Source organism: Panicum virgatum, chromosome 3K (assembly GCF_016808335.1).
Source record: "Panicum virgatum strain AP13 chromosome 3K, P.virgatum_v5, whole genome shotgun sequence".
Lineage (NCBI taxonomy): Eukaryota > Viridiplantae > Streptophyta > Magnoliopsida > Poales > Poaceae > Panicum > Panicum virgatum.
In genome coordinates, this window is record NC_053138.1 from 55,975,996 (window position 1) to 55,988,784 (window position 12,789).

Below are 12,789 nucleotides of genomic sequence, written 5' to 3' on the forward strand. Positions count from 1 at the left end.
TTTTGGTGATGACTTCATTATATACCTCGTGGATGATACTCCTAGAACCATTGAAAAGGCATATTCATCTCCTGATGCTAACTATTGGAAGAAAGCAGTAAGGAGTGAGATGGATTCTATTATGTCCAATGGTACATGAGAGGTGGTTGAACGTCCTTATGGATGTAAACCTGTAGGATGCAAGTGGGTGTTCAAGAAAAAACTTAGGCCAGATGGTACTATTGAAAAGTACAAGCCTAGGCTTATGGCCAAGGGTTATACCCAGAAATAAGGAGAAGATTTCTTTAATACTTATTCACCTGTTGTCCGATTGACCATGATTCGAGTACTACTTTCCCTAGCAGTCTCTTATGGTCTTCTCGTTCATCAGATAGACGTTAAGACAGCTTTCCTTAATGGAGGAGATCTATATGGATCAGCCAGATGGGTTTGTATCAAAAGGTCAAGAAGGAATGGTATGTAAGTTGCTGAAATCTTTATATGGTCTCAAGCAAGCGCCTAAGCAATGGCATGAAAAGTTCGACAGAACTTTGACATCTGCCGGCTTTGTAGTAAACGAAACTGACAAATGTGTGTACTATTGTTTTGGTGGGGTTGAAGGAGTGATTATGTGCTTGTATGTGGATGACATACTGATCTTTGGGACAAGCCTTAATGTGATTAAGGAAGTCAAAGACTTCTTGTCTCAAAGTTTTGAGATGAAAGATCTGGGAGTAGCTGATGTTATTCTTAATATAAAACTGGTAAAAGAGAGAAATGGTGGGGTGACTCTTACACAGTCTCACTATGTGGAGAAGGTTCTAAGTCGCTTTGGTTATAGTGACTATAAACCTGTCTCAACACCATATGATGCCAGTGTTATTTAAAAAAGAATAAAAGGATAATGAGGGATCAGCTGAGATACTCTCAAATTATTGGTTCATTGATGTATTTAGCTAGTGCAACAAGGTCTGACATCTCATTTGCTGTGGGCAAATTGAGCCGGTTTGTTTCAAACCCGGAAAATGATCATTGGAAGCCTCTTGAAAGAGTTATGCGCTATCTAAAAGGCACAATAGACTATGGTATTCACTACACCGGGTATCCTAGGGTACTAGAAGGGTATAGTGATTCAAACTGGATTTCTGATGCTGATGAGATAAAAGCCACAAGTGGATATGTGTTTACACTTGGAGGTGGCGTTGTTTCATGAAAGTCTTGCAAGCAGACCATCTTAACGAGGTCAACAATGGAAGCAGAACTCACAGCATTAGATACTGCCACTGTTGAGGCTGAGTGGCTTCGTGAGTTCCTAATGGATTTGCCGATAGTTGAAAAACCGATACCGGCTATCCTGATGAACTGTGACAATCAAACTGTGATTGTTAAGGTGAACAGTTCTAAGGACAACATAAAATCCTCTAGTCATGTTAAAAGGCGGTTGAAATCTGTCAGGAAATTGAAAAACTCGGGAGTAATAGCCTTGGACTATGTTCAAACGGATAAGAACTTGGCAGATCAATTCACAAAGGGTCTTTCACGGAATGTGATAGACAATGCATCCTTGGAATTGGGCATGAGACCCACGTGAGTTATTTTATAGTGGTAACCTGTTCTATGTGATCGGAGATCCCGTGAAGTAGGATGGTGAAACAAACTATAATCTGACTGAGACAAGAGAAGCTTTGTAAAAAGGCTCGATCCATGTGTAAGGTGCATTTCTCTTCTAAATCTGTATGGCAGGGTGGTCTATACCTTAATGTGTTCCAAGTGGTTTCTTGAAAGCAAATGAGTTTTTTTTTTCTAGAAACAAAGATGTTGTCATGCAGAACATCTGTAAGGAATACACCTATATGAGTCTGACTACTGGTCATAGTCTATGAGAAATGGTAATCTCTAAAATCTCATATAAGGCCTAGAGTATGACTTATAAGCTCCAAACCGCGGGGATGCTTATGCAGCCTAGTACCAGTGTAGTTTGCACAAAACTGGCAATTCAAGGCATAGTCCATTGTACAGTTGTGAACAAGTTTAACCTTAATTCTAAATAGAAGTTCAACTTAACAGTCTCTATCAAATACTGGTATATCTGAGAGGAAATGAGAGCATTTCTAATGTGGCTTGAAATTCTTGGTGGGGATTGTAGGAATTTATGGGCCTAGCCCATTTAATTGCAATCAAAGAATTAAAAGCCCACATATTGTCGGAATTTATGGGCCTAGCCTCTTTAATTGCAATCAAAGAATTAAAAGTCCAATAATAAATGCTAGGGAATCAAGTGTTTAATACCGTATTGGTATTAGAGGAGGATCTCAACCAACTTAAATAGTGGATCTTTTGTACACACCTTGTGAAGCCGGTAAGAGGAGATTGGGGAACCACGCGCGCGCGCTCGCCTCGCCGGGCCGGGCCGTGTCGAGACGTGCGTGTGCGTGCGCGGTGATGTGATGGCTATTTTGCCGTTGGCAGTGATTAAATGTGCAATTAAATTGGTAATTAATGGTCATAACCGCAGCACCTAAATGACTCTGATGGTGTCCAGGTTCAACGAACCTGAACACCTGAGTCACTATATAAGAGGCGCCCCCCTCCTCTCCTCCATTCTGCACCAGAGTACTAAGGCAACTCGACTCCTCCCTTCTCCCTCTCCAGTTGCAACAACTGAGTTCTCTCCAACGCTAATCTCTGCACGCACAGAATTAGCGTGAGCAGGCCTCCGAAACCTTGCTCGTCTCGAGATCATGTTCGGGATAGACGGACAATCAGGTTTTTGGGTAACGCTTTTAGCGTGACTGCTCAAAAATACTAAGGTTTTGCCCGATTGAACGACTACGTCTTGGTAGACGAGACGTACGACTACTTCCTGGTGGACGAAGCCGAACGACTACGCCCTGGTGGCCGAACGACTACGTCGACTACATTCTGGTGTCCGAACGACTACGTCAACTACATCTTGGTGACCGTTCGCGGGACTGCATTGCGAACTTCTTCCTACATCGATTTAGTTCGACTACATCGACTGAGGCCGACCGAGTAGATATCTACTCCAGTTGGTAACAGCGCAGTCAATGCCTCTAGCAACGGCCCCGCTTCAGGGTACTCCCTGAAACTTCGGTTATTTATATTATTTATACTTATATTTGTGATAAGTATAAATATGTGCACCTGTTTTATTTCACTCTTTAAAGTAATAGAAATATTGTTAGTTTATGCTTTTAATTTTAGAATTAAATTGTGTCCGAGATTACCTAAATTTCTAACAGTCACTACCTAGAACAACAGAAGGCAGATGATGGATTTCGCATACCTCTAGCTGCGCGGCGTCGGCGGTTGTTCCGGTGGTCGTCGAATGCGTGAGCTACTCGCCAGGAGCCGTACTACTGCTATATATAATATGAATAATGTTGCGTGACATGTAACACATGGTTTATCTTGTTATGATGGTGCCGAAGATATTAACAAATATACAAAAATTGAAAACATACTTTATTAATGCTCTATTACTGTCAATCAAAGTTTTCATCCCCCAGCTGCTTGTGGAAGTAGCACAATGGTTTATATGGCTGATCAATGTATCTGTATAATTTTGCTCGTGACAACGCATGTCCATATTTGCTAGTGATTAATGAGTTTTTAGTTCCTTGGGGGGAACAATTAAATTGTACATCCATGGATGGATGGTCAAAAGGCCCATGAATATTTATTGAATAAAGGGAAAATTGGATTCATACCACTAAAAGAACTAATCTTTAGCAATTTACCATAAAAAAGATTTCTCTTTAGATATTTAGCATCAAAAGATCACAAGGTTACAGATATATATAGATATATATAGCACTCCGTTCCCTTCCGTCCCTGACATCCTCTGTTTTCCTTTCTTTTCCCGATCAGCAATTTGCCAGCTTCCAATTTTACTCTCCGGCCAAAACTACTCTGCACCCAGGTGCACTCGTTGAACAAGTAGCCGATGTTTGAGCCCGACGACTTGCTCGCCGTAGCCTAGCCCAATGTTTGAGCCCGACGACTTGCTTCGCCGCAGCCCGCGCCGCGGTGCTCGAGTCCTCGGACAGGCATAGGCTGGTGCCGACGGCCGCGATGCCGTTGAGAAGAACAGGTTGGAGTGCGCGCCCATGGAGACGGTGGAGGGGAACAAGGCGGCCGCCAGGGACGCCAGCCCTGCTGGCCGCTCTTGCTTTTTCTCACTCTTGCCCTTGTTGACGTTGTGCTGAAGCAACGGAAGGGGAAAGCAGCTCATCGCTTGGAGCAAAAGAAGGCCGTGGGGGCTCAGCTCGCGGTGGCTTCTCACCTCGCCTTCTCCATCGCCTCCACAGATATCAAAATCGAGGCGGGAACAAGCAATACAAACTCATGAAATCAAAGCCGTTCAAAGGGAACAAGCTTTTCAGAAACAAAACTTTTTCGGTTGACGGCTTGAGGTGCAGCGATTGAAGGACTGTGACTGTGCCAGCTGCTTGCTTCTTTCGCGCGAATGAGTTCGCGTCACATGAGTCGGGGGGCTGAACCGCTGAAGGCGTCGGGCTACTAGGCCAAAGAGTGCATCTGCTCCTGAGTGATTTTAGCCAAAGGGCAAAACTGAAAGCTGACAAATTGCTAAGCGGCGAAAGAAAGGAAAACAAACGATGCTAGCAAAGGAAGGGAACGGAGTGTTATATATCTGTAAGAGCATATCGAAGAGACTCTCTAAATCAGACTAGCTAAATTTTCATTTAACTAGTCATTTAATTAGAATTCTCTCTGTATCTCTTCTTCCTGCAAGAGACTAGCAAAATCTATCTCTTCATATTCAACTCTTCTCTCTCCTCTCTCTCTCCAACTAACTGATGTGTGGGCCCCACAAAATCATCTGCTCCCCTCCTCCTTGTGCTCCCATCCATGGCGGTAGCAGCAGGAGCGAGCTCGACGGAGGGTCTGGGAGGAGCGGGAGCCGGCGCCTCCCAGGCCGTGTGCGATCTCCGCTGGCGGGAGACGAGCCCGGCGGCAGGAGGAAGCTCGGCGGCGGCCTTCGTCGCGGAGCCCACGGCCTCCGCCGGCGGGAGAGAAGCGCCGGAGGGGAGCTCGGCAGCGGCCTTCGCCGCAGAGCCCGCGCCACCCTTCGCCCACGCCCTCCGCTGACAGGAGAGGAGGGCCGAGATGGGAACGCCGGAGGGGAGCTCGGCGGCCACGCCGCCCTCCGCTGGGACCGCGCCCTCCGCCGGCGGGAGAGGAGCGCCGGGAGGTGAGCACCGGAGGGGAGCTCGGCGGCGGGAGCAACTCGCGGGAGGGAGGGAGCACGAGGGGCGGGGGCGATAGCGAGCCGAGGTCTGCTCGCGAAAGATGTCATGCGATGCCCTCCTTTTTCCAAGCCGGATACCGAACGGGGGGCGCGATAGCGAGGCTGTTGGATTCACGTTTTTGAGGTTTTTTTAGAAATTTATCTATCCAAAAGTTTTTACAGAGTCTCTCAGAGATACTCTAATGTTGTATCTTTTGGTGCTAAATATCTAAATAGGAATCTTTTAATGGTAAATAGGTAAAGATGGGCACTTATTGAATCCTAATGTTTCAATCAGCAGACCCTTAAGTTTATATGGGTGATTTAACTTTCTATGTATCCAGAATTCTACATCACTCGATCCGTGTAAAATTCATAAGTTTAATCTTATAATCTAATAATAGTTGCATACACTATTAATTTTGGTTTTATTCAGATAAAATCGTTCAAATTTTAATTTTTCAGTCAGTTTCTCGGGTTCTCGGAAACTTTTGAATGGAACCGGTAGTAGGCCGAACACTCAGCACACAGCCAGTCAGCCACAATGCTTTTCCGGTGGTTGTTCCTCTCCTTTTCTTTGGAAATGTAGGAGTCAGGAGCATTCCCTGATAGTCTTACAACCAGAAAAATGGCAGCGCGTCTAGTTTTGTTTCTTTCTCTATAAATTATAGTCCTCGAGTCTGTAACAGATCGTTGCGCATGCTTTGGCAGCGCGTGGGTGTAATTGTTCTCCTGATGCTGACCTATTCTGGGTTGGCTTGCCTGCGGGCATGGAGTCTTTGGTGGCCGAGGACCTCCTCGTGCCTATCGTTTAATGGAATTTATTATTCCCTCAAAAGAAAAATGGCAGCGGGGCTTCAGGAAAGGCCAAAAATAGAGACAAGAAAAAATAGCAAAGCTGAAAAGACAGTAGAAAATTATTTTTCCTGAGTTAAATTGTACTGGACGTCATCTGAACCAAGAGCTACCATGCAACGCCTTGGTTCCCACCTGTACGTCTCCCTCTAGATCTCTCTCCGAATGGCCTGTGTGTGGAGTGTGCCAGTGTGGACATCTTTCATTTCTACTCCGCTTGGTCAACCGGTGAAGTCACGCGCAGGCTTGCTCGCTCGATCGGCTCGGCTGGCATCCTGTTGAATCCAGGGGCCCCTGGCACTGAATAATGGAGCCAATTGTTTGCCCCGGACTTGATTCAGGTTGGAGCGTCAGTATTGTGACCGGCATGCAGTGACGGCGGCGGCTGGCAGACCGGAGCCGGAAGTAGGGGTGGAGAACGGCCTTAGAATTTGGTACAGAGAGAGAATCTAAGGGCTAAGCTTTAAAAAGATCAGTCTCTAATCATATACAATTTTAAACTAAAAAAAATTAAAAGCCATATTGGACTGTAAAGAGATCATGGTCTATTACCACCCCTAGCCGGAAGTGACGACCCATACCAGTGCAAGGGGCCATTTGCAAATATTTGCATTGCGATCCGATTTTGAAAGTTACTCCCTTATCCTAAAAAAATAAGTCATTCTAGCATTTAAAATTTATACTAAAAATAAGTCATCTTATTCTATTTAGAAAGTGCATTTGCATGAAAGAATCAATTAGTGTCAAATATAGGTAATAATTAGAGGACAAATATAGTTATTTTATCTTTTTGTTAATTTATTTTAGAATTCCCAGGATGACTTCTTTTTCGGACAGAGGGAGTATTTATGAAAACTTGGGGTCTATTTAAAAATATATTAGTCGCGATCCAAATTAGAGTGATATATGTAAGGGACTAAAAGTTTAATTGTAATTGGATCGCAATTATTAACCGCGATCCAAATTGGGGTCTCTTCGGAGAAACATTCGGTGGCGTCCAACATGGCATCCGGCGCCGCCGCCCGCCGGCCACTGCTGACCTTGCCGCCAGGGGCGGATCTACATGGAGGCTAGGAGGGATTAAGCCTCCCTACTTCCCCAAGATCAATGGATACCTCCTCTAAGCCCCTCTGCATTTTTGGAAGAAAGAATGAAGAAGAAGAGGGATGAAGAAGAAAAAAAGGAGGTAGAAGAAGAGAAGGGAGATGAGCCCCTCTATATGTATTGATAGGATTCTCCACTACTTGCCGTCATGCGTCCCTCGCTCTCTAGCTTCCATATTCCCAAGCCACCACATCCTGTCCGCTGCGGTTCCTTCACCAGCAGCTTGGCCTCATCAGTTGCGCCAGCGCCGTCGATCGAGAGGTTGTGCGACGGCCACTACTAAAAAATGATTCGTAGGAACGCCTTGACTTTTTCAGAGGTGGATCAACATATGACCTGTTGCTACAAATGAAGCGAGGTTACTGTAGCAACCGACCCACCCCTAAAAATGCAGGTGAGAGGGTGAGCGTGCGGCCGCGGAGCCGCGGGGCGCGGCTGCGAGCAGTGCTGCTGGCAATTTTTTTGTATTTTTTATTCAATCTGTAGGGGGCGGGCGGCGGCGTGATCTGCCTCTAAAAATCCATTTCTGGGGCGGGTCATGCCCTCTCCGAGGCGGGTGAGGGCATGACCCGCCGCCACAAATGGGTTTTCCATACAACCACATCTGGCTTTTATGTGACTGCATATACACTACAAAAAAATTTTGTTAATCTATGACGAATTTCTCATTACGTTTCAGATAACGTTAGAATGGCGCACCATCTATGACAATTATCTAATTTTCATCATGGATTCACACGTGTGGATATTAAGCCCAAAAAACCCTTGACATTTTATCGATTTCGTTATAATTCGGCCCAAACATGTTTCAGTTAATTTGTCACGGATAATAAACTAGAAATCATACTCATGTTGAGTATGGAAAAAATAGACAAATCAGAAAAAAGAATATGAAAAAATAGAAAATTCTGGAAAAAAGAAAAAACTAAGGCAAAAATTGAACACGTGACCTCATAAATTAGAATCACTTCACTTACCATTGAGCTACTTCTTGCTTTGTTATATTTACCACCGTTGCCACCGGCCGCGTGTGCCCGGTCACCTGGCCTCGCACGCAAGCCGGCCCCTCGAACGCATGCTGTTTTCCAAAAAAATTGGCATCGGATCAGCCACACTACCAAGTAGGGTTGAAAACGGTCGGGATAAATCCCGTTTCGTTCTGCTCCAATTTCTACATTTTACTAGCTCGTTTTCATATTTTCAGATAAATTCGGAATCAATACAGAATATTAAATTCAAAAACGGGACGGAAACGGTTTGGTCTGTATCTCGATCCGTATTTTCCATATTTGATCGGGATATCCTGTTTTCACTAATTCAGGATATACCGTTTTGCAGTCCAATCCCAACCAGATTCGAACCCAACCCCTTTAGCCCTTACGGCCCAGCCCAACTGAATTTGCATCTAGGGCAACCCTCTCCAGTCTCCACCGGCACCCCCGCCGCCCCACACACCCGCCTGGCCGCCTCCCTCAGTCCCTCCCTTGGCAGCCGCCGTGCCTCCACTCCGCCGCCACCGCGCGCAAGACCAAGGGCCTCTCCCCGCTCCGGCGACCCCGCCGTGCCTCCACGTCAGCTCCTCCCGCACCCCCACCGCGCGCCGCCGTCGGCAAGCCTACGCTACCGCAGGCGCAGGGGCCACGGTTCGGCAACCTCCGGCCTCCACCGCGCCCTGCAGTTCTGGTGTCCACCACAACACGCCGACGCCGCTGCTCGCCCACCGAAGCAGTGCGCCACTGACCGCCCGCGACCCCTATAGTTATATTATATCAAGGATCTGAACTCGTTTCTATGTATTGTGCTGCTGATAGTCAACATTGTTGTGTCAGGAGATTATTATCATCGGATAGTGACAACTGAGAACAGTCCTTTCATTTTTACAAGAGGCAAGGAATAATTCATACTGCACGTTTAGTAGGAGTATAAGCAAAGCACTACAATAATGGCTATATAAAGGCAAGGATAGCTGCAAAAACATAACTGAATGGATGCAAGTACAGGTTCCTTTGGTTTACCCATTCATCAACTTATTGTTATGTTTGTGTCTACAACATTTCTTTGTGTCATATCTGTGTAGGAAAAATAGCATACCCTGTTATAGTGTCATTCCATAACTCAATTTGTCTGTGCAATGCAGGAGCTTTAATGGTTTTGACGCTGAAAGTCATTTCGTGCGCAATAAACTACAGTGATGGCATCTTGAAGGAAGAGGGTTTACGCGAGTCTCAGAAAAAGTACCGATTGACTAAGCTTCCTTCTCTAATTGAATATTTTGGTTACTGCCTCTGCTGTGGGAGTCACTTTGCTGGACCAGTGTATGAGATGAAAGATTATCTTGATTGGACTGCAAGGAAAGGAGTAATTGGCCTCCATCAACTTTTGCACGGGTTATGCGATCTTTGCTGGACCGGTGTATGAGATGAAAGATTATCATTTGTCTATGGGTTTTCATGTACTCTGTCAGAGTTTGTTGGATGATTGGGTACGAATGATTGTACAGGGTCGGTGTTTTCGTTTTGCCTTTCCGTAGACCGTTTGTTTTCGACACATATCCGTTCGAATTGGTTTGTTTTCGATATACCGTGAGTACGTATTCGAATTCGTATTTGACTTGTTCGTTTTCGATATCGTTTTCGTATTAAAATGTAAAAGTGAAAACGGTAACGGGGTTATCCTAACCGTTTTCAACCCTACCAAGCCAGAAGATTTAAGAGCATCTTTAACAGATTATCTATCCTTCTCCCTGATACCTAACCACTACGCTGCAGCTGAACATAAGTTAGCACTATGCGTTAAGACCTATTTTATTGTTAAACTTCGCTGGAATTAAACTAAAAAAGTTCGCACGGGAGGGGGCTCGAACCCGCGGGCACAGGCAAGCAAAGATATTGACTTAACAACTGCGCCTGAGTTAAATTTGTGTCAGCACCACGTGTAAGGTATTTTAATAATAGAAAGTGGTTGGGCAGAAATCCCAAAAATGAAAAAAAAAATCGCTGCAGGGAGGGCTCGATCCCGCGCCCATGATCTAGAAAAACGAGAGGCTTAGTCACTGGACTATACTGGCTCCGCTCTGAGGCTGTCCGCACTGGGTTACGGTAACCCATCCTCTAGTAAGCCGATGGCGTAAATTGTGCTGCAATGGAGGCTGTAAAGCCTACGCTATTTTAGCGGTGGCTCTCCCATCAGCCATTCCCAGCGCAGGAGAGGGCATCCGCTACCCGCGCTGGCCCCACCTCGCCTCCCGCCGCCGCTGCACCCCCAAATACTTCGCGCCTGTGCTCGGAATGGGGAGAGAGGCCCCTGCTCGCCGGAGAGGAGGGGCGCGCGCCGCCGGAGGCCGCCGCCACTGCTGAATCGAGTCTCGGCGCTCCCTCGACGACCTTGTTGCCGCGCTGACGATGACGGCCGCCGCCGGATCAGACAGAGGGAGGTGCAGAGGATGGCGCCGCAGCCTAGACTCCTCCGCTGCCTCCTTGATGCCGCCGCCACCTCCGCAAGGTCCTCCGTCCCGCCACGTGCCGCTGCCTTGAGTGCGCCGCCGCATGCCGCATCTGCCGCCGCGCGGGCCTTCACCGCCGGTGACCCGAGGCTCCTCTACCGCAAGCCGAGCTCCAGTTCGTGCAGATCCGCCCTCGCGCCACCACCCTGGGGCCGCGCCGCGCGCCGGCCGCCCCGCCGTCCCGCCGTGAGGCCCGCCACCGGGGGCGGGGCCCTGCTTTGCCGTGGGGGGACAGAGAGCGCAAATAGGGAGGGGAGGGGTGGGTAGCCGGGGTGACAGAGAGAATGGGGAGGGAGAGAGAGCGAAATAGAGTATGACTCGTGGGTTCCATGGTTGTTAGTTGATATAGAAAATAAATATAGATTATGAATGGGTGCAGCAGAACTGGTTATAGAGGAAAGAATATTGATGACTAAAATAAAATATTCTTTTTAAAGAATTAATTTATAGTATGACGAGTGAGGATAGCCTGACAACCACAAGAAGATCCGCTATATATAAAGATAATAAACGCGACGAAACTTGATTGGTTCCAAACCATCCGAATTCGAATTCGAACCCTAATTTTCGTAAAATCTAATGAAACTTTTATTTCAAGCTTAAACATCCATAAAATGATTCTATGTCAATTTTCAAAAACTTTGGAGAAGCTTTCGATATTATTATTATCATTATTTTATATTAGGATTGCAAGTAGAAGTTTGAATTATTTCTAACAAACATTTAAAATTCTCTTCTATTTTTAGGATATGAGATATAATAAAATGGGGACACTTAAATCTATTTTTTGGGATTTGTTTAGATATTATTTGAGATGCTTGTAGTTCAAATAGTAATTACATTCAATCAGCATGCAGAAATTCATTTAAATGATAGAAAATATCAAATTTATTCGACAGATTTTTTTTGTAGTGATACATGATTGAATATATATTCTCGACGCCCTCGGCACATGCATTTATGTGACTGCATATACATGATTATGTGTCGCTTTTAATTTTGATCGCACTCAGATGTTTTAAGCATCCAAACTTAACGAGTTGAGAAACTAGCCAGTCTAGAAATCATCTATCTTCCTACACAGTCGCACACATATGAGTGAAATCTGTGCTGCGGCTATGCCGTGTAGAAGATGATGATCTATTTTGCTACTTAACGCGACGGCGACGCGGCTCCGCACGTACTCAGTTCTCTGATCACCACCAGCTGAGCTTACTTGACGTACGCACGCAAAGGCGACGCGTCAAGTGAGTGAGCTCTGCTCGGTCTCGATCGGTTTGCCGGTGGTGGTACGGTGCGACTGCATGCAGGTTCGTCGTCATTGCGGAGGGCGATCGAGGAACGAAATTGCTAGACGCGTCGTTCAGGGACCGTCGAGATGAGATGAGATGAGATGAGATCTATGAGCTGCGCGTTGGAACCGGACGACGCGGCCTGCCAGATTAAAGGAAGAGAGGCAACAGGCCGGCAGGCGCCAGGCCGGCGACTTTAATTATATTTGTGGCCGTGGTCGTCGATCTATCGGGCCGTCTATTCGTCGCATTCTGCGACATCAACTGTTTCTATCGCAGAAAGGCTGCCGCGCGCGCCAGGCTGGCAGCAGGCGGGCGGTGGGCACGATGCGCGCACCTCGCGGCGCAGCAAACCAAAATATCTTTTTTTTTTGTTTCGTTTCAAAGTGGGCTTCATGAAGCTTGTGGGGCTAAGGGCGTTAATTTTTTCTTTTTGTTTCGCATGTTCTTCTTAAATATTACGGGCTTCTCTCTCGTATGCCGAGGACTTAAATATTTTTTTTGGCTTCTCTCTTGTGGGCTTCATAGCACCGGTTTCATGTTGTTAAGATTTTTTTTTGGACTTGTCCTATTTACTTCTGAATGTTCCATTGGAACATTTCCGAATGTTCCTTTAAATTTGTAGAATGTTCTTGAGAAAAAATATTCATGAACATTTTAAAAAGTTCGGGAACATATTTGAATGTTCCATTTGAACTATTTTAAATGTTCCTAAACATTCTTAAAACATTCAAAAAGTTCCAGAACATTCAATAAACATTTGAAAACATTTCGGAATGTTCGTT

General features: G+C 45.9%; 1 protein-coding gene across 1 annotated transcript; it reads left to right on the forward strand.

Annotated features, from left to right (window-relative positions):
* Positions 1-5,130: 5,130 nt before the first annotated feature.
* On the forward strand, positions 5,131-9,788 carry LOC120701073 (proline-rich receptor-like protein kinase PERK1). The gene is made up of 4 exons (XM_039985242.1): positions 5,131-5,215; positions 7,890-7,894; positions 8,620-8,938; positions 9,348-9,788. The coding sequence occupies exons 1-4, from the start codon at positions 5,131-5,133 to the stop codon at positions 9,626-9,628; spliced, it is 690 nt and encodes a 229-aa protein (XP_039841176.1). The 3' UTR covers positions 9,629-9,788.
* The last annotated feature ends 3,001 nt before the right edge of the window (positions 9,789-12,789 follow it).

Coding starts and splice junctions, on each gene's coding strand:
- LOC120701073 (XM_039985242.1), top strand. CDS start 5,131: ATGGGAACGCCGGAGGGGAGCTCGGCGGCCACGCCGCCCTCCGCTGGG. Junction 8,939..9,347: donor GCTGCTCGCCCACCGAAGCA/GTGCGCCACTGA, acceptor TGTGCAATGCAG/GAGCTTTAATGGTTTTGACG.